This window comes from Ambystoma mexicanum, chromosome 1p (genome assembly GCF_040938575.1).
Source record: "Ambystoma mexicanum isolate Mex_15411 chromosome 1p, UKY_AmexF1_1, whole genome shotgun sequence".
In the NCBI taxonomy this organism is placed as follows: domain Eukaryota; kingdom Metazoa; phylum Chordata; class Amphibia; order Caudata; family Ambystomatidae; genus Ambystoma; species Ambystoma mexicanum.
The window spans coordinates 1,016,737,176-1,016,761,770 of record NC_090921.1 but is presented as its reverse complement, the minus strand read 5'-3'; the positions used below and the strand labels follow the sequence as shown (position 1 = coordinate 1,016,761,770).

Here is a 24,595-nt window from a genome sequence, read left to right as displayed (position 1 = left end):
TGGCCATATGATAGCAGAGCCTGCTTGTGCCCGTCATATACATATGCACATGACACAACTGTTAGCTTTGCCAATGCTTTCTTTACACAGGACATCATTGCTTAGAAAGGAAGTGGCAGAAAGTTCACATTGTTAAGAGATTTTCATTACAACAGTAGTGCTTTTACAGCTCAATGCTTAGAAATAGAACCCATACAAGCCTTTACAGCACAAACCGTGATGTTACGGCTTGATATAGCTAGCATAAAGAGATCCATGGAAGATAGGGTGTAGTCTGGGAAGGGTAAGTAGCGGGTGGGAATGGCCCTAGGGATCAGCATTGCCATGGGCAGTTAATGGGAGTGGAAATTAACAAACAACGGCCACAAGCTGTGTGTACCGCCTCACATCACTTCTCTCTATCTGTAGGCCATTGCAAGTGTTAACTTATAGACGGTGCTTTAGCGTCACCCAGAGGCGTTGCTAGGGGGGACTGAAGGGGCTATCACCCCGGGTCTTTTGCTTGTTGCCCCGGATAGAAGTTTAGGGGCTACAACTAAAAGGATAAGGAGCTACAACTAAAAGGCTAGCTAGCCCCGAGCCATGACAGTCCCGACATTAGCGTAGCCCCGGATCTGTAACAAGCCTAGCAACACCCCTGGCCACTGCAGTCACCTAATATCCAACACTAAAAGAGGAAGCATTTATTAGGAAATTACTTTAACAATTCATGGCCTTGAGGAAGGAAATGCAGATGCCAAGACCAAAGGGGTAAAAATGCTGGTGGTTAGGCAGCTTGCGTGCGAGTGAGGCTCCATGGAGGAGGAAGCAGTGTGGCAAAGTCTGCATTTCACATTGAGTACTTCCAGTTTCTTGGGTGGTGCCTTCAGAGCCTAAGAGCAAACACTTACGTGAATGTCCACAATTCTGTCCGCAGATCCTTTAGGTATTGCTTCTTCTCCGCTTGGTGCTGGCTCCTAAGAATCGCCATAAAATGTCCACTCTTCCAATCTTCGGCCTGTGATAAAGAGCAAGGGATCATCTGGTCATAGCAAGCTTTGGGAGTCCGACAATGGTAGTCATGCAAGCCAGAGTTCAAAGTCCCTATCCTACCAACAATCCTAAGCCAGCACTTCATTTGCAAAAACAATAAAACGCCAGTGCCCAGATATCTTCTAGCATGACTGACACATTGGGGCGAGCATTGCTGCTCCCACTGTTGCCACCACTCACGGCTACTTGCCACAGTGTCCACATATTTGCGGTTAAACCTGCAACTCCCACCGTCTCACTGGGGATGGTGGATGCACGCACTATGTCAGATGTGTGATTTGCAAATACCAATCAACATAACATGAAATAACAAGCTAGTTGCGTCTTGAAATGAGGCCACTTTTTAAGCGTTTCCTTAAACATATCATTAACATTTTTCTCTGATTGTATAGGTGGCAAGTGGGACATTTATCCTCCATTTTCTGTGGATAGACAGAAGGTCAACTTGCCTTCTTCCTACGGTAATATTATGGGCAAGTGCAACAAAATCTTCACTGAACTTGACAGTCAAACACGGACTGCAAGATCTTCTTGTATAGAAGGCGCACCTCCTCGGCAGCTGCCTTTTCCTTGGCCTTGCGCCTTTGCTCACGCAGCTGGCTGGTGACTGTCCTGTTGTCCTCAACACACCATGCTGTAGCTGTGCTGCCAGGTATGGCAGTAGCAAAGCTGCACCAAAGTCATGCAGACTGACTGGAGCAGTGTGTGGGCATGGCCGGAACGGTCACCCAGCTTTGTCACGGTCAGGCCTAGCAGGGTGCTGACAGGGGTAAATAGAGTGGACAGGTCATTTCACTGGCAAAGAGCAAGAATTCATTAAACAATATTTTAGTTTAGAAAAGAAAGGAATGTTTTTTGGCCTCAACAATGTATTCAGGAGTTGCAGGCGGCCCCAAGCCAAGATGGAGGGAGACGTCACAAGTCAGAGTGATGTGGACCTCTCAGAGAAGAAAATAACAACTAGAGGTTATAGAGCACTAGCTTTCATCTGGAGTTCTGGACTTGCAGGATCTGTTTGAGAAGGGCTCCGTGGAACAGGCCCTGCCCTGCTTATTTCTTTCTTTATTTTATTGGACATAAGTGTTTCTTTTCAATCATCTTGAAGAAAGAAAGTGGGCATTGCAGATATCATCCACATAAATACAGTCAGAGCGCATTGTGACAGTTGTAGCAGGAAAAACAGAGGAGTTTCAGTTTAAAACTTTAGATTAGAACTATTTAGACATTGACACAAGTATTAAATAGTTTAGTACAGTTTTGTTATGGTTGCATTCATAAAAATATGTTATTTTAGAGATCGCCCATACTTCAAAGGAAGTATTGATTAAAGGAAGATGAGCCTGTTTGTTATTTTATCCACTCCCCCTTTCCCTTCAGGGTGTCCATCATCTGTTACCATTTCGACAGAAACATCATAAGTAAACAATGCAGTGTCAATACACATAATACATATATGAACAATACCTATATTCATATGTAAAACACCATTCCTAGTCAATCAGAAATCCACATTCATATGTGATAATAGTAAAGTGAATGTGCTAAACATTAACATCATGCAGCAGTACTTAAGAGATGCTGCCTCCTCACCAAAGCCCTGTGCAAGTAGTTGGCCACTGCCAAAATCATGAATTCATCATTGGTTTTGCCACACATTGAGCTAGCATATCCCAGCTAATGAAAACCTTTGTCTCAGGTACAGTGTTCTTAGATCAAGAGATGCTGGACAGAGTAACGTGAAATGCATATCACTTTCTGGTAATAATTGACAATGGTAAGACTTTTAAGATACTCCTGCATCACATTTATGTAATCTCTCAGCTATGGGGAGGGTACCTATCCAAAACATAACGTATCGTGCCTGGAGGAATTTTGGTTTAAGCTGGTAAAGATACCTTTCGTATCCTATCGCAGTTCTTTTTACTCCAGAACATACTAAGGGAGGTTGAGGTTTGTATTTGGTATCGTAGCTTTGCATCTTCAGAGGCATGAAAGTATTGACATGTTACCATGGAGATGGTGATGGAGGGTGTGCATTTACTGGAATGCTTAACCCATCCTGCTCTGGGAGGTCTGAAGGGCCTTCCCTACTTTGGGTGAGGGATAACACTGGGTTTGAAACCAGAGTGTGTCCCGCTATGAGTACAGGGATATTTCAACACCTGTCCTGTAGGAAGCTTCTTATCTCAGTCATCACTCGTCCAGATCTGTCCATTTCTATAAGTGCGAGGGGATGAATAGTTTTCTAGGGGGACTGTGAGAAGGAGGTCTAACAATCTTGTGCCAGAAAATGGAAGACAGTGTGATTCTTGGTGCAGGGCTAGGGGAAAGAAATTATCCCCTTTCCAAAAGGGACACTCACCTCCGGAAAGAGAGCTCTGTAGGCAACGCTGTCTTCGCTCGTCTTCAGCTGTAACTCAGCAGTGTCAATTAGCTCCTGTATCTGGTCTGCAGATTTTAAGGGGAACCCTGATCTTAATGCATGGCTGTGGAAGAGAATACTTGTTAGAATGGTTTCTTCATGGGTGTTGTCAATTTCAGAATTAATGTCTTGCACTGTTGTGTCCAACAAATAAAACCAAGACAACGGTCCTTTGAGGTAGTAAATCTGCTGTAGAGATAAGAGCACAAACTGCAAATCACAGGTTTGAAAGCTGCAAAGCTTGCTATGCAGTCCTCTTTGTTGGCGTTGATCTTTTTAATTATCAGGTATATCTCACAGATATGTTTGTGTGAGTGATACAAAGTGTAAGGATCTGATAGGGAAATGCTCATCTATTCCTTACATTTAATGTAAATATTAGTGAAGCTCTTTCGCATGGAGAACACATCTGCAGTCTGTGGTTGGGTCCCCTTGCAATTGTCAATTACCTTAACTCAGGTATCTGTCCCTTCATAACTTCTGGAATTAGTATTCCATTACCTACAGCTATAGTAACCCCGCTGAGCCAACAAACAGAAAAAGAAAAAGAGTAACATTACATCTACATTGTCTTTCATGAATCATCGCAGGCTTAGGAGGGAAATTTGGCAGATCAGACTAGGAGACTAGGAGCATTTTATTTGGGATAGGGACATACCACTTTTACAGAATACTTGTGCACTAGAAGCACCCTCAATAGAGGGCTTTAACTGATTGCAGCTACCAGCCACACGCAACCTGATGGGGTGTGATTCAGGTGGCTCAACAGTATGAATTGCGACTGCGATCCCACGGAAGGTGGTCCATAGTTAAATAATATCAAATTAAATAATGATGGTAAAATTGAAGGCAACAACAAAACATTTTATATTCATTTTGTACTATGCTATTGTTACAAAATTCTATCATTTGGCTATTCGAAAACTTGATTAGTAGCTTGCCATTCATCACTGTAAGTGTTGATTTGAATATTGCACTAACACCGGGTTGTAACGGCCGGGGCCCAAGCGCTCGGGCCTTAACAATAGGCATCGGCGCAGTTAACACCCAATTCTGCATGTTGGATCGGGTGTTATTGCCATTAGCACCCCGGGTTTCCAATCTGGGAACCCAGGGTGCTGGTTGCAGTGTATTTTGTTTGAATGAACCGAACGCCACAACAAAATACTGACTGAAGATGGCCGCCGTGGAGATGGACGACAGGGCTCCATAAAAAGCCCCTCTTCCATTTCCACGGCAGCCCAGGATGAAGGCTGAAGCGGTGGCAGTGGCCACCAAAATAATATGATTTGGGTAAAGTGGCGAGGCAGGGAGGAAATTGTGACCGGAGGGTAGGTGAGGGTGGAGGCAAGATGGAAGAGGGGGGAAGCAGCCTTCAGGCTGCTCGGAACACAGGCTTGGATTGTGGGATTCAGACCATGATACAAGCAACCTGATTGGTTGGCTCCCTGCCAGGGGTGCAAATATGAAATTGTGCCCAGGACTTCTGAAAAATGGAACCAACCCATTAGGAGACCTAGCACTGGAGATCCCAATCACCAGGTCAACACCGTTAATCTGTCCTGCGTATAATATGTTTCTGATAAATGATGGTCTAGGAATTGTCAACGGTCGGTAATTGAGCTACAAAGTGACACATCTATTCGAGTGCGAATCAATTCAATTGGATCGTTCTTCTGGGCAGATTGAGACATTTATATTTGCACAACAGGTTGCATGCTGGAACCCTGCCCTTTAAATTTATGTCTTTCACAATCAATGCAGAATTGGACAAAGTGAGAGCTTTTCCTCCAAAGGACCTCACTTCCAAATAGTCTCACTATTTTTTGAAAATGGCATTATGCTATTTGACACTACTTAAAATGGCCTAAACCGTTCTTTGATGGGGCTGCAATTTTATGTCAAGGAAAACAATTTAAAAACATTTATATCTTAAAATCGCCCATCTAAATGTCCAAAGGTGATTGAAAAAAGTTCTAAAACATACTTGGTGTATTAGTGATAAACCCCTAGCTGTGTATCTGCATTTGATTTCTTTTGGTTTTCCACTATATGATAAGACTCAGGAAAAATAATATCCTTTTAGGTTAAAAACGAAGGCACTGTATTGCAAGCTCAAATGATACTAATGAAGACTACGTACTGCAATTTTTCAAATCTGCCCTTGAGAAATGTTTACAAAGGAAAAGTGATTTCATTGCTAGCATATGGTTTAGAGGTTGTTTTGCTTTCACAATGGGATAAAGTAGATTACACTAATTGCTTTCTATGGAAAAAGGTCCCAAATGTACCTTCATTCCTGCTTATCACTTTTATAAGAATAGGATTAGGTCTACAATCCTTACGTTGGTCATCATTTCTAAGAAAATTATGCTGTTCCATAACATGTTGTGCCCTCCAAAATCATCTTTGTATAAAGATCTAAATCAGATGTTAAGGGAGGGTTCATCTATTCACCTATTATTTTGAACAGCTTCTTTGCAGAACGTGATGCCTTATTAAATTAAATGGGCTGGGACCAAACTATCCCACAGGAAATGCAGGTGAAGTCAAGTTTAAAAATGAGTACGTAAGATTGGTTTTCCCAACAGATGTTGCTTTCTGAATGTAGATCGAACAAACCTCAAAAACAATAGCGGTGGCAAGCTTCTTTCAGAACATTCATCTTGTACAATAGAAAAGTACTACACCCTAAAGGATATGTAGCTGAACGCATGGCAAGTAAAAAGGAACAGGCCAGCTAGAACTTGATGAAAGTAAGGGATGGAATTGATTCCCTTTACGATGGAAGGACGGAGTAGAGAAGTGACATTTGATGTGTTTTACCTTGTAAAAAAATTGTAAATCAATTTAAACAAGAATTAAAAAAAAAGGAATGTAGATCTTTTACAGAATATTTCAATACTGAGAGGAATTTTCATTCAATACCGAAATATGTATCAATTCTCCCAGACAGAAAGTATAGAAAAATGTTTATGCAACATCATTTCTATTTATTTCCTGTGTTAGAAAGGCTGGACAATCACCATGGCCTACCCAGGGAAAATAGAAGCTGTTTTATTTTTAATTCTGTGTTCTTCTCTTTTGGAAACCTTAAAGCACAATTGATTAACTTTGAGATAACCCATTCCCTGAGACACCTTTATTTTGATAAGTTTTAATGTAACTGTTGTAGGGCTACTGTGGGCGTGTCAGGTAGGTTACTCAAGAGTTCCTTTATTGCAGAAACATCAAGTGTCCTTAAGTTACTTAAGAGGAACCCACTGCTCCCACCACCCAGGCTACACTTACAACTGCCTGGGTTGGAACGTCAGCACCATAGCACTCTCTCAATCATACATCAACATTCTCCCTTTCCAACAGCCTCATTACAAGTCCGGCGGTAAAACCGCCTGGTTACTGCCGGACTCGTATTACCATTCCGCCTCCGTGATTCCCGGAATTACCGGGGCATTACAACCCCGGTTTTCCGGGAATCACGGAGGCAGAATGGTGTCAATCCCCATTCTGATTGATTCCTATGGAACTCGATGGGAATGGGGATCATGGAAACACCGGCAGCATCTCGTAATGCTGCCGGTGTTTCCTCGTCCGCCTGCAGGCGGGCGGTGTTAAACCCGCCAGGTCAGACCTGGCGGGAACATCACCTCCCACCTGCAGGAGTTGTGATCGCCCGGCATGGAAACAACGGTGGCGGTGGGTTTACCGCCACCGTTGTTTCCATACCGGGCGATTTGTAATGAGGCCCATTGTCTCTGAACTTGTGCATTCTAGCTTGCATCTAACCCTCCAGCAAAGCACTTAACAACAGTAACCCTCCGCACTTAGAAACATCTGGGTATTAAGCGCGTTATGAATTACCTATCATATCATATTATAGTAATACTGATGTATTTTTGGGAAAGACTTTTAAATGGTAATCAGCTTTCTCTAATAATTGCATCGGTCAGATGTATTAGAAGTACACATATTAGTAGATGAAAAGACCACTTAACTGATATTAACTTCAATTGCTACAGCATAATAATGAAATTAGGTTTGCATTGTTGCAATGTGTGTATTATGAATATTGTTTTGATGTGAAAGGTTTTCTAATTAAGTATTTCACATAAAAATGATTCCCTGCTAAACTCCTGACTGCACCTCAGGAAGCATAAGTGGCATGCTGCCACTTAAGCTGAGATATTTGTGAGATTTGAGGATGCCTCTTCAAACTCACGCACAGGCAAGGAGTGATCGAAAAGGTCCGGCGGGCATTTTGTTTATGTTTCCCGAGCCAGTGTTTACTATACTAAATAGAGCTTTTTGTTTTGCAAGGTGTCAGTGTATCCTCGCTTCTCTTTCCCTTCACATCCCCACCGATTCTGAGTTTACCCTCTTGACCCAGGGATATCTTGGGAATGTGGTTCGCCTTCACAGTCTCCCCACTCTGATCTTCACAGATAGGGGGTTCTCAGGTTAGTCAACATTTTGGCAAGCCTTTTGTAAGGAGCCAGGAATTGAGGTTCACCACTCTTCAGAGTACCAAACACAATACAATAGCCAAACTGAATAGGCCAACCAAGAATTGTAAATATTTCTTAGGTGTTAAGTAAAGGCAGGAAATGGCTGGGTGGATTTAAACTGGTTGGCAGACATTTGCTATAACAAATTAGCAAAGGATACAACCTCCATGACCCACTTTCTCTGCAATTTGGGCTATAAACCAGGTTTCCTTCGGGAGTCAGCAACAGGGTCGACCCATCCATCTCATGTGGAAGGGAGGTTATAGGAGATGAGAGTAAGTTTGCAAAAGGCGATGCCTGCTCTGCAAATTAGCAAGGTTTGTTATCAGTGGTTTGCAGATTGTTCCCATCAATAAGCCTCAAAATATCAGGTGGGTGGGCTAGTGCGTTGTCCACCAAAAATATCAGGTTGAAGGAAACAAATAATTTCAGTCTATGCTTTTTAGGTCCCTTTGAAATTGAGAAGATTGCAAACCCAGTGACCAAAAGACTGAGTTTACCTCTAGGTATGAAAATATACCCAGTTTTACAATGAAGTTTGCTCAAACTGTCAGGATGATAAAACCGGTTGACAGACCTTCTTCCTCCAGTGATTATTGAGTAAGACTCTGAGGGAACACAATATGCAATCCATCCTCACTGCTAGGTTATCCATGGACAAACTACAATATCTAGTTGGTAGGAAGGGATGCAGTCCTAAAAAGAGGTCATGGGAACTCACAGGCGATGTGCATGCCCCATCTGTGGAAGCCACATTCCATCTGGCTAATCCCCTTAAATTGGGGTATACTATCTGGTCTGAGAGGACTTCCAGGTTTGCAGTGGCGGTCCAAAAGGTGGGAGGCTCTTTTCGCTCCTTACAGGTAGTAAGATTAAGGGTTTTATCCTTAGGGACTGGTGCAATGAGTTGTGTGTTCTGGGGACATCGGTTGGTTCTGCTTAATGAGTTTTTTTTAACAGGATTTGTAGTCTTCCTCAATCCAAGATGGTGGGGAAGGTCGCCTGGGATAACAACGCTGTCCAATGTTCTGTAATTGCATTTCATTCTGTGCTGCGCATAGGAGAAAGTTCCTTTTGTGTTTTCGCTTCAGGTTTGTGGCTATCTGCTTTCTAGTTTGAGGAAAAATATTCCGGATGTGAATTTGTCAGCAGTGGGTATGTTGCAGAAAGACTGGTGAGGTGAAATGTGTGGTTTTGGGCCACTTTCCCTTAAGCTGAAAAAAGATAATTAATGATCCATGAACTCCAGGTGCTGCACTGTGAATTGGTGTGCTTAGAGCAGATGTGCGGAAGGAGTGATGCTCTCCTCAGGCAGATTGCAATTTACTGCTGCCTGCATGCAGGATTCCAGCTTGGTCTCCACTGGAATCACAGTATGTTCCACATTTTTGTCTAGGGCTTCCATTGATGCCATTAGATATACATTCCTATGCACAGCCATCTCCTCTATAACAACATCTCCTTCCCTCCTTGTGACACATCACTGAGGCATTAAAAAGGCTCATATGTCTCACTTTAGCGTCTTTCCCACCATAGGGAATGGGTAGTGCACACCACAAACAACCCTTGTGCTGTGACCCGCAAAATGCAGGGCACCTCCATTGCTTCCTTTCCAGAATCACTTGGCCTCTGAACAATCGGTTACCCCCTCATCCTGTGTGACAATATGACAGCACATCTGCCCTTGTTAAGTGACTCTAATCCACTTCTGTACACAATGGAACAGACGTTCTACCAACATTAGGATTCTTGGTGGTCCAGCAGGGACTGACGTGGCGGCTCAATTGCAGACTATTTTTGACACTCAGCTCAGGCCACAAGACACCCAAAGAACATTTCCCATCAAGATGGCATTTCAGTTGACAACACTATCTTCCGGGTTCCCTGTTTCATAAAAGAGGGGCACAGTCATCATAGTTTTGTGGGACGCAGATGACAGGTAAGAGATTTTAAAAAGTGCAGCTGAATGTTAAAAGCTAACTATAGGGGGAAATCATCATAATCGCTAATGGAAGGCTGGGATCTCGGACAAAGTGATTAAAGATGGATTTCTGGAGGGACCTACTGGCCTTGAATGTGAGGGCTTCAGTTAGAGAGTCAGTACATTTAGAAAAGTACTTTACAGGGTTTGCCCAGACATCGTGGTTCATGGCACAGCTGAATTCTGAGCACTCAATGACTGATGATAGAAAGTATTGTTTTGCAGAATGAGCTCCCTCAAGTGTGTGTGCCTCAAATTTCAAGCAAACCACTGCCCAAACAAGTTAAAACTTGGGCATCTGGAATAATCCAATAAGCATTTACCACTGCACTTTAACCATGAATGTCATTAAAGTGAGTCACTGGACTGCTGGGGCATAAAGTGCTACTGCCACTGAGTGAGTAAACAGGCATAGCCTCTGGGTTACATTATACACATGCACTTTAATGAGGGAACTGCAAACAGGGTCTTGTTGCTCTGGGTGGCAGATCAATTAGAACCTGGGAAGGACTGGCTGCCTGCCTTGGGAAACAATATGAAGGCAGAGAAATGTACAAACAACAGCCCGGATAGAGACAGAGGGCCTCATTACACAGAAGGCGGTAACCATGGCGCTATTAGCACCATGGTTGCCGCCGGTAATTAACCGATTCCGCCATGGTGGATGGTGGAATTACTGCCCCATTCCAAGGTTGGCGGGGTGGTAATTCCCCATTCACCATTGGCACTACCCCATTCCCATTGAGCCCCCATAGGGCTCAATGGGAATGGGGAAGGCGGTAATTACGGTACCGCAAATTGCGGTACTGTAATTACCTCCAAGGTCCCATTGCGGGTCCCGTCCTTAACGGCTGCTAAAACCAGCCGTTAAGGTAGGGACCCGCAAAGGGACCTCGTAGTAAGGCATTAAGGGATTACCGGTACCGGTACCCTTACCGGTACTGGTAATCCCTAACCGCCATCCGTGTAATGAGGCCCAGAGACTGTTATGCTACAGCTACAGACACGCACAGAGCGAGAACTCCAGAAGTCTCATAGCATGATCACTCACGTTACTCTAATGATACAGTTAGGTTGTGACTCTACATAACCGCACGCAAGCATTTTCCCCCCACTTCTGACACTTAGAGAGAGGGCTCTGAATATTCTGCCCTATCAGAATGTCAGAAGAGATCGAAGGACGGGACCATTCATGACCAGTGTGAAAGTCTTCCAAATGAGGCTGGTTTGCTTGTAGGGAGATCACATCTACTGCCAGAAGTCCTGAGAGTATGCTCCCCCCTTGAATGCTTCTATCCCAAAATTCTGAAATGTGCTCATTTGATACTGTGGTAGGGGTTATCTTGCGTCGCCCAAGATGAAGTAATTGGAGGCACTGTGCTTTCATATCCCAGTTAAATTAGTCAGTGCTGAAGTGGGCTGGTAGGTGAAATGTGAAGATCTTCAGGTGGCCTTGTGCTTGTACCCAAATCCTGTTCCGTAGCGCCATGCGTCCTTAAAACGGGACATTCATGCATGTCACCAGGCAACCTCGAAAGTCAACCTGGTCTACATCACTACTTCTCCACTACAAACTGGAGCTTTCGGTGCTATGTGTAGTCAAGCTTGCTGCACAGAGAGCACTACTCTGTGGCTTTGCATTGCTTTTAAAGTAATAGGATTTTGGGATGCTATTCTTTCTAGACTGCAATGCCCCTATTTTTCTGATTTGTGGTTGTATCTTTAACTCTGAATTTGTATGCCTCTCTTGGCAAGTTTTGGTGAGTTCTTAAGCTGTTGTAATGCAGTTATGTTGTCTAAAAATCTTTATAATCAAATTAAAAAAAATGAAAACAAATAAAATAGGAATTTTTCTTTGACCTCCAGGGTACATAAATATAAAAACAGTTACATTCCCCCCAGTAGTGCCATATTCTACACATATCACATCTAAACATACATATTACCAGGTTTCACTGCTCATATATTTTCATGAACGAATAGACACAACAAGAAGCAGGGAAGGACACAGGATTGGGGCCAATTCAATCTATTTCTCAGAAACATGATGACAAGTATATAATATAACATTGCACATATAGTTTGTTAAAGGGCCCCCAAATAGATGTTATTACATTCAAGGTCTTGTCTTTTACCAAAAACATTCCTTCATTCTTAAGGGTGTCCACTATAAGTGGTGAACAATTGGTTGCTGGGTGTATTCTCCATTCAGATCATATATAAACTTCAATTTTCCTGCTGATTGCCACAATGGCCAGTTTAATTTTATGTTTTCCCATAATATTGCAGGGTTATTCCATAGGCACGATTCTTTGGAGAGTAAATATTTCTCACCAATTCCTCACCAATTTCCAAATGCAATTTGTGTGTCATTCTTTGATGGTGTACAGTTGGCGGAACCAGAGCTGGCCATACATTTTTATTCATAGTGAGGAGGCAGTCCAGAGTAATAGGCTTAACAGAGTTACCCTCTGATGGTCCAGGCTAGCTTGTTAATTGGATCAGTACTAATCCTATTATATACGTCACATAAGGTGACGTTGCGTGATATTTCCTAACATTAGGAAAGCCAAATCCTCCATGCTTGACTGGATGCATCAGCATCGAAATTGTCATCCAGAGTCTTGCTCCAACCTCCCCACACATAAAGTAATTGAATGTTTTTTGTTTTTCTTCTGTAGTCCTTAGTGGCAGGCAGTGGGAGCATCCTAGATAAATATAATAATTTGGGGAGTAAAGTCATCTTGATCGCACCAGTTTTGCTCCATAATGTGAGATTTATTTCTGCCCATCTTTTGCAGTCTAACGCAGGCTCCCTGAGCTCAGATTTTACATTGATTTCCAGCAGATGCAAGATGTTGCTGGTAATAGAAATACCAAGATATTTGAAGCCATCCTTGGACTATCTCAGTCTTGCTTATATTCACTTTAAAGTTGGATATTTCACCAAAAAGTTGTAAAGACTTCCATTAATCTAGCATATGACTGTTGTGGATCTGAAATTAAAATCAAGAGGTTATCTGCCATGAGTAATACACCATATGTAATCCCCTGAATACTCTCATCAGAATATATTGCCAGTGCCAGTGGTTCCATGAAAAGATTAAAAAGGAGGGGCGACAATGGACAGCTCTGCCAGGTCCCATGATGAATCATAAATACCACAAATCTTGTCCCATTTACAAGCATCTGCACTTTTGCCTCACTATATAGCGCTATGAAAAGATTCATACATCTAGGGCCAAAGTTGAACCCTTTTAGGAACCAGTCGCAGGTATGCCCAAGTTACCCTATCAAACATCTTTTCAGTGTCCACAATGATCACCACCAGCGGATCAGAATGATCTACACGAAGAAAGAGAACATCAATAAGCTCTCTCAAATTAACATGGCTATCTCAGCCTTTTATAAATCATGTCTGATTTCTGTGCACTAAATCAGGAATCGGATTCCTCAATCGCATTGCAAAAATATTTGCTAACAATTTAATCAGCATTTTATAATGATATTGGTCTATAGTTGCCACATTTTGTGTAATCTTTGCACGGTTTAGGAATCAGTGTGATCAGGGCTAATTGCTTGTAGTGTGTCAGTCCGCCCCCTCCTGAAAATCTTCCCATGCATGTTCAGCAAAACAGGTATCAATACCTCATTGTAGGTATCTTAAAAATCTATAGAGAACCCATCAGGTCTTGGGCTTCCTATTGTTTTTCATCTGTCTCACGGTCATTATAAGTTCCTCCCCTGTAATTATGGAATCCAATTCCATCCAATGTATGTAACTAGACAATTCAGGATTTTTATTTTTTTTTTCTCTGTGCTTGTGTCCTCAGACTGTACAATGCTTCATAATAATCCCTAAAGGTGCCATTAATATCCTAATTTATTGACAGTACCTGACCATTGTCCTGTATAAAAGAGAGTACTTGTCTTTTACTTTCTGCTCTCTTGAGCCTACTGGCTAACAGGTCACCGGCCTTTTCCTCAAACTCCCAATACAACTGTCTTATGTACAAAAAAAGACTATGGGCCTCATTACAAGTTTGGTCATAATTCCACTGAATTACTGCCAAACTCAATTGCCGTTACAGCCACCTGGTCCCATGGGATAGCAAGGACTCCATGGGGATTTTTGGTGGAATTACCATGCTGAGACTCTGCAGATTTTTGGAGGTACAGTGGAGTATTTACCTCCAGCAACAAACCGGAGGTTAATCCGCCATTTTTCCTCCAAGAATCAGCAGGGTTACTGCGCAGTAAATGTGCTTGCGGAAAATCTGCCAAAAGTGATCATTTGTTGGTGCGGGAAAAACAGCAGTAATTTCATTAATGTCCCAAAAAGAGTCAGCAACGGAAATACCACCACTTTTTCCTGCACTGCCAAACTTGTAAGGAGACCCTATGTTCTGCCTTTTCAGTAAGACTATCTCATTTCTGTCTGGTTTCTCAGCATTGTGTCCGAGGGAAAACAATTATTGCCCTGGTCTGCATCTTTTATCATCTTTTCTGGTTCCTTTGCCATTCTTTTTTTTTCTCAATGCGACACATAACATATTATCTTATGTTGCCTCTAATTGTGGCTTTACATGCATCCCAAAAGACAAAAACATCATGAACAAGCCTTTGTTGTAATTTCTATCATCCATTACTTCATCCTTTATACATCGTTCAAATGCAACATTTAAAAAGTACGATTACAGTCCAACACCATGCCAGCGTCTGCTTGATCAAACAGTATAATCTCCCCAATGTCCATCTTTATCACCACTGCAATCAATCATTTTAAAATCATATATTAGTTAATCCGGGATAACATACCATGTGCGGCTGAATAAAATGAGTACTGCTTCTTTGTTGGATTCAGGGATCTCCATGGATCAACTAGATTCCATGTTTTCATTAGTAATCATTCCTGTTTAGCTCTGCCTTCCAATTGTGGTGGGCTACCAGGTGAGTTATCCATTTTCCTGTTTACGACTAGGTTAAAATCGCCCACCAATACTACTTCATCTCCATGTAATGATTCCAATAACTTATACAGTCCCTCGAAGAAACCTCTTTGGCCAATAATAGGTGTGTAGATATTTATGAGAATAACCAGTGCACTGTCCAGTAATGCCTCTATTACTATATATCTCTACTCTACATCCACAAGTAACTATTTCGTTTTAAAACAACTAGATACCTCTGTTATAAGTCTCGTTTACAATATACCAGAAATGGTAATAGTGGCAGACCGATATTACCGGCCTCATTGGCCATCATACCTCATCGGTATTACCACCGATTTTCCACAGTAATACCGTTTCCGCCACCAAATGTGCCAGTATCACCAGCGCTGCAAATAGCGGCACCGCCGGAATGGTAAGCCTGGCGGTGGCCATCTTGAAAAACTCAATCCACCTTGAATCACCCATTTCGAGTCGGCATCCAGTCCCCAAAGTCGTAGCAATAGCAGGTCACAGCAGAAGAAGGCCTGTCTGCCGGATCTCCGGCTCTGCAAGCCTAAATTCGACAGGGGCAGAGCTAACTGCATTGGCAGATGCAGTGGTGGAGCATGGCGATTCACTATTTGGCAGAAGGCACAGGAAAACCAGTGGCCAGCAAAAGACTGCTATATGGGCCGAAATCATGGCATGGGTGTTGGCAGATGGAACTGTACTACGCACTGTCAGGGATTGCTGGAAGCACCAGGATAAAGTGAAGGTGAAGGGCTTTAGCCTCATCTCCAAACACAGAAGGGAGAGCGCCGGCACAGGAGGAGGCACGGTGGAACCCCTCTGCCTCATGCCCATGGAGAAAACTGTCCGCTCCATCCACTACATGGAGGGCATCTAGGGGATAGGGAGCATGGAAGCCCAAACAGGGACCCAAGGCGATGGCGGTGAGTACAACTGACACCGTGCATGTAGCTACCAAATGCATGTGTCCCCCTGCATAAATGTAAAGAATGGGCACGGGAAACAGTTCAACACATGGCAGTCACAGCAAATGGCAAGTGAGCACACACACGTGCCAGGGGATGCAGGTGAACCTACCAATGCACATGCACTGTAGCCGAAATGTGCACACCGACACATGCACACATGGGAAGCATCCATGTCAGAAAGTGATGCCCCACAACATCCCACCTTGGCAGGCCAACAGGCAATGTGCATATGCATGCATTGTGTACACCCTCAGCACGCACTACCACCACCTACAAGCAGGAGCACTCATTGAACAGTAACACCTAAACCATCGACATGAAATATGCATCTCTGGGACACACGCGATGTCGCTTGAGTGTAATGCAAGCCCACAGACCTGTCTGCTTGATGATTAACAGCATTTCATTTCTTTCCCCACAGCAACACAATCCTTGGACAGTGAAGAGGACAGACACTCAACTGCAGGCACATCATCTGCCCCACCCCTGCACAAAGCCAAACCCCTCACCAGCAGGAGCATACAACGAGGCGGGGCTGTTGCTGCTGCAGCTGCAGCAGCAGCACCACCACCACCATCTACCACTGCCATGGATACACACCGACAAGACCTACGGGGAACACAATCCCCATGGCAGTGCTCCGTTCCCCCAGCAATGCAGGTGACACGGCTGTCACTGCAGCTTCCGTGCCATGCCACAGCCACCACCTGTGGTGGGACACACCGATGCAGTCCCAGCAGTGGGTCACAGACCTCAGGGGTCAAGCATGCCTGTAACGCTCACCTGATTCCCGTAGAGGCGCCGGTCTTGACTGGGCGTATACCATATCTTCAAAGGTGATGTGTAACACACTGCTGGCTCTTTGGGCTGGACCTCTGTGCACTGTATGTCTGACTCAAAGGGTAAGATGTCTGCAGATAGAAAATATGGGATTAAGGAACTGGGTTATTGAATGTCTCTCTCTTCTTCCCTTTCTCTTCTCCTGTAGAACCCCAAAGGTTAACGCTCTCACCTTAGGTAAGTGAACACCGTGCTCTCCATCTGCCTCGGGGCAGGGTGCTGTAACCAGTTTCTTCACTGGATAAGGGGAGCAGGCCTCTTGACTTCAGAGGACTGCTGTCCATCGTTTACTGCACGAACGGTAAGTTTCGAGTAATTCTAATGTCTTTAAAGTCTTTAGTAATGATGTTTCTTGTTTTGCAGGGTTCCGGCGATGGCGGATGACGGGCTGAAGTGAGTTGAAGATGGAGCCCGTGTGATGAATAGAAGCGCCTGGAAGCACGTAAGTAAGCGCTTGTTGCCCGCTTCACGGTGCGCTCTAACAGTCTTTTTATTTTGCAGGTACAAGTTCGGAGCGGCTGCAGGGTGCCGGAATACCCACTGGGTTAGATGTGGAAAGGAGTAATGGCACGTGAGTATTAAAGTTCCCCAATGTCTTTAAACACACCTTGTTTTGTCTTTCAGATGTGGGATGCAGTGCCGAAGGCCTCCGGAGCGTGTGAAGAGTTGGTAAGCTTTTGTCTTCCAGATGCCGGAATGCAGTGTGAAGACCTCCGGAGCGCACGAAGAGTAGGTAAGCCTTTGTCTTTCAGATGCCGGAATGCAGCGCGAGGCGTTGGTGACAGCCGATGGACCAGGTAAGTGAAGAGCTGTCACTGAAGACCGTAATGCTAACCTGTTCTCTCTTGTCTTTATAGGTGTTGCTGAAGACTGGATTTTCTTGTCTTTATAGGTGTTGCTGAAGACTGGATTCAGGATGGTAAGCCTTTTTCCTTAGGCCCAGGATCAGATGCAGAAGACACGATGAGCGTTCTGCTGCAGAGGATGCAGAATAACGCAAAGCAAGATTCATCCATCGGGTGTGGTTTAAATAGCCTCCTGTAGTGCTTAGGTGTCTCCTTCCACAGCCACGCCTAGGTAAGAAAAGAGTTCCTGCTTTCCAGAAGAGTTCCAGTGTTCTGAATCTAGGGAGTGGCTCCTGCCCCACCCAACAGGAAAAGTAGTTCCAAACAGAAGAGGATCAGAGGCTCAACTGGCAGGCAAGTAAGCAGCATGGTCTGCTGCAGGTAAGTCCACCCAAGCATTATGAGCCCGGCGCTTCCAGCGCTGGGACTGGGCATATTTATGAGCCTGGTGCCACTGGCGCCAGGACTGGGTCCAAAAGGTCCCAATTGGGACTGGTTGGCACTCGGAACCTGGGTTATGGATCTGCTTCCAAGGGAGTTGGGAAAACCCTGACCTTTTGGAAGCAGAGATCATGACAGTACCCCCCCTCAAGGCCCCTCCCAAACCAGGCTTCTCCGGGGGTTTTGGCTTGTCAGGAAATGTTCGGTGAAATCGTTTGATTAGGCGAGGAGCGTGGACATATTCAGCAGGTTCCCAGGATCTCTCTTGGGGGCCGTAGCCTTTCCAGTCAATTAGGTAAAATAGTTTAGATTTGGAGATCTTGGAGTCCAGAATGCTTTTGACTTCAAACTCGAGTTCTCCATCAACTAGGATAGGTTTTGGAGATTTAGTTAGTCGGGTTTGAGGTTGCACGGGTTTTAATAGAGAGACGTGGAAGACCGGATGTATCTTCATGTGCGGGGGCAAGTCCAACTTGACCGCTACTGGGTTTACTATGGTAGTGATGGAATAGGGACCAAGGTATCTTGGGTTGAATGTGCGTGGCCCTTTTAGAGGTAGATATTTGGTGGATAACCAGACTTGATCCCCTACTTGATATTGAGGGGCTTCCTTCCGATGTTGATCTGCTCCCTTCTTGTATTGTTCTTTAGCCCTTTGAAGGTGAGAAACAGCTTCCTTAAAGGCTTGGGTGATTGTAGAATTCAGGTAGTCTACTGCTGGTGTTTCAAGATCTTGGAGGGGATCCAACTCCGAGGTTCGAGGGTGACTGCCGTACAAAAGAAAAAACAGGGTTTTCCCAGTTCCCGAATGGACAGAGTTATTGTAGGCATATTCGGCTATCCAAAGGATGTCTTTCCAAGTTTTTTCAGTTTGTTGCAGCATGCAGCGTAAATACTGTTCCAGAGTTTGATTGGTCCTCTCGGTTTGTCCGTCGGTCTGAGGGTGGTGACTGGTCGATAGTCTCACATCAATTTGAGCCGACCGACAGCAACTTCGCCAAAAATGAGAAATAAATTGACTACCTCGATCCGAAATTAGAATCGAAGGAAAACCGTGCAGTCGGACGATGTTTTCGAGAAATTCTCGGGCCAGAGTTGCTGCTGTTGGCAAGCCTTTGAGCGGAATGAAATGCGCCATCTTGGAGAATAAGTCCACGATTACTAGAATCGTATTGTATCCGGAGCATGGAGGTAGATCGGTGATGAAGTCCATAGAAAGCGTATGCCAAGGGCGAGGTGGGATGTCAATAGGGCGTAAGAGGCCTGCTGGTCTTTCCTTTTGACTCTTGTTTTGGGCGCATACTCCACAGGACATTATAAAGTCTCTGATATCTTTTTTCCAAGACGGCCACCAGAAGTAGCCCTTGATCTTTTCTGAGGTCTTGGCCATACCGGGATGTCCTTCCATTAAAGAATCGTGATAACAAGAGATTACTTTTTTCTGTAAATCTGTGCTGGGTAGGTATAATCGTTCTTGGAAATACAATAAGTTGTCCTTTACTGCAAAGTCCTTTCCCTGCAGATGCCAATTCTGTATGTCTGCTGGAGTTACAAGTTGCCTGGCTTTATCCTTAACTTCCTCTATGGATTCTGTGGCGATTACACCCAGAATTCTTTGTTCGGGAATGATTGATACAGGTTTAGGGTTGATCAAGTGTTCTTCCACTCCCATCCGAGAAAGGGCATCAGCTTTACCGTTCTTTGTACCAGGTCGATAGGTAATTATGAAGTCAAACTCGGCAAAGAATAATGCCCAACGGAGTTGTCTAGAGGATTGGGCTTTTGCGGTTTTCAAATATTGCAGGTTTCGGTGATCCGTAATCACAGTAACGGTGTGTCGGGCCCCCAGCAGATAATGCCGCCATGCCTTAAAGGCAGACTTGATAGCCAGAAGTTCCTTGTCAGTAATCGTGTAATTGATTTCAGGAGGCGAGAATTTGCGGGACCAAAATGCCACGGGATGCAACTGATTGGTTACCGGGTCCTTTTGTGATAGAACTGCCCCCATGGCAAGGCTTGAAGCATCAGTTTCCACGATGTAGGGGAGTTCGGGGCGAGGGTGTTTTAAGATTGGTGCAGAGATAAATTTAGTCTTCAAATCCTGGAAAGCTTGTTCCGCCTCGGTAGACCATTCAAAACGTTTGTTTTTCTTTAACAAGGCAGTGATGGGCTGGACTATTCGAGAGAATTCGGGGATAAACCTGCGGTAAAAGTTAGCAAAGTCTAACATGCTTTGCACACCTTTTACGGAGGATGGTGATGGCCATTTGAGAACTGCATCGACCTTCTTTGAATCCATACGCACTCCGCCAGGTGATAATATGAATCCCAAGAATTCAACTTCAGTCACGTTGAAAACACATTTTTCCAACTTAGCGAAAAGTTTGTGTTGACGCAATGTTTCGAGGACCATTTTCACGTGTTTCCGATGTTCAGATTCCGATGAAGAATAAACGAGGATGTTGTCAATGTAAACAACAACACACACATCTATGAGCTCTCTGAGGACATCGTTCATAAAATATTGAAAGGCGGCCGGGGCATTGCAAAGTCCGAAGGGCATGACCTGATATTCAAATAGCCCATACTTGGTGCGGAAGGCCGTCTTCCATTCATCGCCCTCTTTTACTCGTACCAAGTGGTAAGCTCCTCTAAGATCCAGCTTTGTATATATGCATGCTTTTCTGACTTGGTCCAGGAGTTCAGGGATCAAAGGTAACGGATATCTATTCTTAACAGTGATCTGGTTCAGGGAGCGATAATCTATACAAGTTCTAAGGTCTCCTTCCTTTTTTGGAACGAAGAACAAAGCTGAAGAAGCAGGGGACTTGGAAGGACGAATAAACCCATTTGCCAGGTATTGATCCAGGTATTGTCGAAGGTGAAGGTTCTCAGGCTCGGTGAGGGCATAAATTCTACTACAAGGAGGAGTAGATCCAGGTATCAGGTCTATCTGGCAGTCATAAGACCTATGAGGAGGTAGAGAGTTAGCCTGATCCTTCCGGAAAACATCTTGGTATTCTAGGTATTCGGGAGGTAACTGGGGAGTCTCTGAAGAAATTGCTGCCAGTGCAACACCAGGTGGAGGGTGACAAGTAGAGACACATTCTGGAAACTGGACCGTTCTTGCTCGCCAATCGATCAGAGGATTGAGTTTCTCTAACCAAGGTATTCCTCGAATAATCTGGAACTGAGGGGCCTTGATCACATCGAACACGATCTTCTCATGGTGTCCATCTTGACTTACTAGCGTCACCTCTTGAGTGGTATGCGTTACTGGCCCGGAGGCTATCTCCGTACCATCCACCGTAGTAATGACGTCCTTTACAGCCTTGGGACAAAGAGTTAGATTCATCCTCAAAACCATTTCATGATCCACATAATTGCCGATGGCACCGCTGTCGACGTAAGCTTCAATTGCATGTAATCGATCCGGATTATCAGGGCTAATGAGGACCATAGGTATCACGAAATGCGAGGTCACGGAACTGGTTTTCACGCTCGGCAAGAGGACCTCTATTCTTGTCGGGCGAGGTCGTTTCCCTGCTCAGAGTTTGTAACTTTGGTAACTGCAGCTCCTACTGCCTTCTTGGCAGGTTTCACCGGACAGTCTCGAAGAAAGTGCCCTGAGTTTCCGCAATAGAGGCATAATTGCAACTGTTTTCTCCTTTCCCGCTCCTTTAGTGTTAGAGGACCTTTCAGACCCCCTATTTGCATGGGTTCCCCAGAGTCTACTCCTTTGGAAGGAGTTGGCGGTTTGGAAAATACTCGAGCATCAAACTTGGAACGATCGGCCTTCCTGTTCTGCAGTCTGTGATCTATTTGAACGACTAAGTCTATATAGTCCGAACAATCTTGTGGGGGATTCACTACTTGGGCTAACACATCTTTGAGCTCTCCACGTAGACCTCTATAAAACAGCGTAATCCTTTTGTCCTCAGGCCATTGAGTTTCCACTATCAGTCTGTTGAAAGATGCAATATAAGCCAAAAGGTCTTGATTACCTTGTCGCAACGAAAGAAGCTCATTGTCCAAGGCCTGCCCCTGTGAATGTCTTGCGAACAGCTTTTCCATACTGAGCTGAAAAGCTTGAAAATCATGGAGGACCGGATCATCTTGATTTACTAGAGGGATCGACCAGTCTGCCGCATTGCCACTAAGGTACGAAAGCACGAAAGCTACTTTAGCTTGATCAGTTGGAAAGGCTGCTGACCGTCATAAGAAATGCAACCGGCACTGATTGATAAATACTGCAAACCTCTTTGGGTCACCAGAAAATCGTTCGGGCGGAGCCAGAGGTACATTCCCAGGTAGGTTGATCTGCACTGGATTCATAGAGGATGTAGAAGGAAGATTTCCCCCAGATGCGGGTAACGGGGTCTGTCCGGCTTGTGACTGTAGCAATTGTCTAGCGAGATCATCTGTTCGCTCCTTGGAAATAATCAGTTCCCTTCTTAGAGCGTTCGTTTCCTGACGGGCTGCATGCACTTCTGCCCTTAGTTCCCCAAGTAACTGGGCTAGCTGGTCGGTATCCGAGGTTTCCATAGCGCCTGGACGGGAGTTTTGTGGTAGGCTTTGCGTTCTGTAACGCTCACCTGATTCCCGTAGAGGCGCCGGTCTTGACTGGGCGTATACCGTATCTTCAAAGGTGATGTGTAACACACGGCTGGCTCTTTGGGCTGGACCTCTGTGCACTGTATGTCTGACTCAAAGGGTAAGATATCTGCAGATAGAAAATATGGGATTAAGGAACTGGGTTATTGAATGTCTCTCTCTTCTTCCCTTTCTCTTCTCCTGTAGAACCCCAAAGGTTAACGCTCTCACCTTAGGTAAGTGAACGCCGTGCTCTCCATCTGCCTCGGGGCAGGGTGCTGTAGCCAGTTTCTTCACTGGATAAGGGGAGCAGGCCTCTTGACTTCAGAGGACTGCTGTCCGTCGTTTACTGCACGAACGGTAAGTTTCGAGTAATTCTAATGTCTTTAAAGTCTTTAGTAATGATGTTTCTTGTTTTGCAGGGTTCCGGCGATGGCGGATGACGGGCTGAAGTCAGTTGAAGATGGAGCCCGTGTGATGAATAGAAGCGCCTGGAAGCACGTAAGTAAGCGCTTGTTGCCCGCTTCACGATGCGCTCTAACTGTCTTTTTATTTTGCAGGTACAAGTTCGGAGCGGCTGCAGGGTGCCGGAATACCCACTGGGTTAGATGTGGAAAGGAGTAATGGCACGTGAGTATTAAAGTTCCCCAATGTCTTTAAACGCACCTTGTTTTGTCTTTCAGATGTGGGATGCAGCGCCGAAGGCCTCCGGAGCGTGCGAAGAGTTGGTAAGCTTTTGTCTTTCAGATGCCGGAATGCAGTGTGAAGACCTCCGGAGCGCACGAAGAGTAGGTAAGCCTTTGTCTTTCAGATGCCGGAATGCAGCGCGAGGCGTTGGTGACAGCCGATGGACCAGGTAAGTGAAGAGCTGTCACTGAAGACCGTAATGCTAACCTGTTCTTTCTTGTCTTTATAGGTGTTGCTGAAGACTGGATTTTCTTGTCTTTATAGGTGTTGCTGAAGACTGGATTCAGGATGGTAAGCCTTTTTCCTTAGGCCCAGGATCAGATGCAGAAGACACGATGAGCGTTCTGCTGCAGAGGATGCAGAATAACGCAAAGCAAGATTCATCCATCGGGTGTGGTTTAAATAGCCTCCTGTAGTGCTTAGGTGTCTCCTTCCACAGCCACGCCTAGGTAAGAAAAGAGTTCCTGCTTTCCAGAAGAGTTCCAGTGTTCTGAATCTAGGGAGTGGCTCCTGCCCCACCCAACAGGAAAAGTAGTTCCAAACAGAAGAGGATCAGAGGCTCAACTGGCAGGCAAGTAAGCAGCATGGTCTGCTGCAGGTAAGTCCACCCAAGCATTATGAGCCCGGCGCTTCCAGCGCTGGGACTGGGCATATTTATGAGCCTGGTGCCACTGGCGCCAGGACTGGGTCCAAAAGGTCCCAATTGGGAATGGTTGGCACTCGGAACCTGGGTTATGGATCTGCTTCCAAGGGAGTTGGGAAAACCCTGACCTTTTGGAAGCAGAGATCATGACAATGCCCACATCCACATTGCATGGAGTGCAACCACTGGCACATCGCATGGAGTGCAACCACTGGCATGATATGGCCAATACCATACCATGATTCAGCCCGGAGCCACAACAAAGCCCACACAGCCCACCAGCGCTGCCTGTGACCAACATGCTCACAATACATGCAAAGCTAGATGGCATTGAGAGGCAGCAGGCAGCCATACATACACAATGTGGGCCAGTAAGTGCATGAAATGCAGGACTGTCTGCAGGGGTGCACCCGCAGGATTGCCAGGTCACTCAGCCATGCCTCTGTAGACATGTTCACACTGGGACAGAGAGTGCGTGAGGACACAGATACATCCTCAGCCTCTACTGAGTCACTCAACCAGGCCATCCAGCTAACCCTGCAGTTCATCTGGGCGCAGGGCTTTGAGCCATCCACCTCTGTGGCCCCTGCAGCGGGCTCCCTACGCAGTACCCCAAGGCAACACTCACTGCGCCACCTTACTGCCAAAGAGAAGGCCCCCAAGCCCAAGAGGGGCAG

At 45.0% G+C, this 24,595-nt stretch overlaps 1 protein-coding gene across 4 annotated transcripts in view; it reads right to left on the bottom strand.

The window, feature by feature from the left end:
* TSNAXIP1 (translin associated factor X interacting protein 1) overlaps window positions 1-24,595 on the bottom strand; it is a 1,023,806-nt gene that overhangs the window by 47,850 nt on the left and 951,361 nt on the right. For all 4 annotated transcript variants that reach the window (XM_069655260.1, XM_069655269.1, XM_069655286.1 and 1 more), the window contains 2 exons: window positions 3,395-3,518; window positions 891-997 (listed from right to left, as the gene is read on the bottom strand). In XM_069655260.1, the coding sequence (XP_069511361.1) occupies window positions 891-997; window positions 3,395-3,518 (231 nt within the window). The remainder of the gene's footprint in view (window positions 1-890; window positions 998-3,394; window positions 3,519-24,595) is intronic.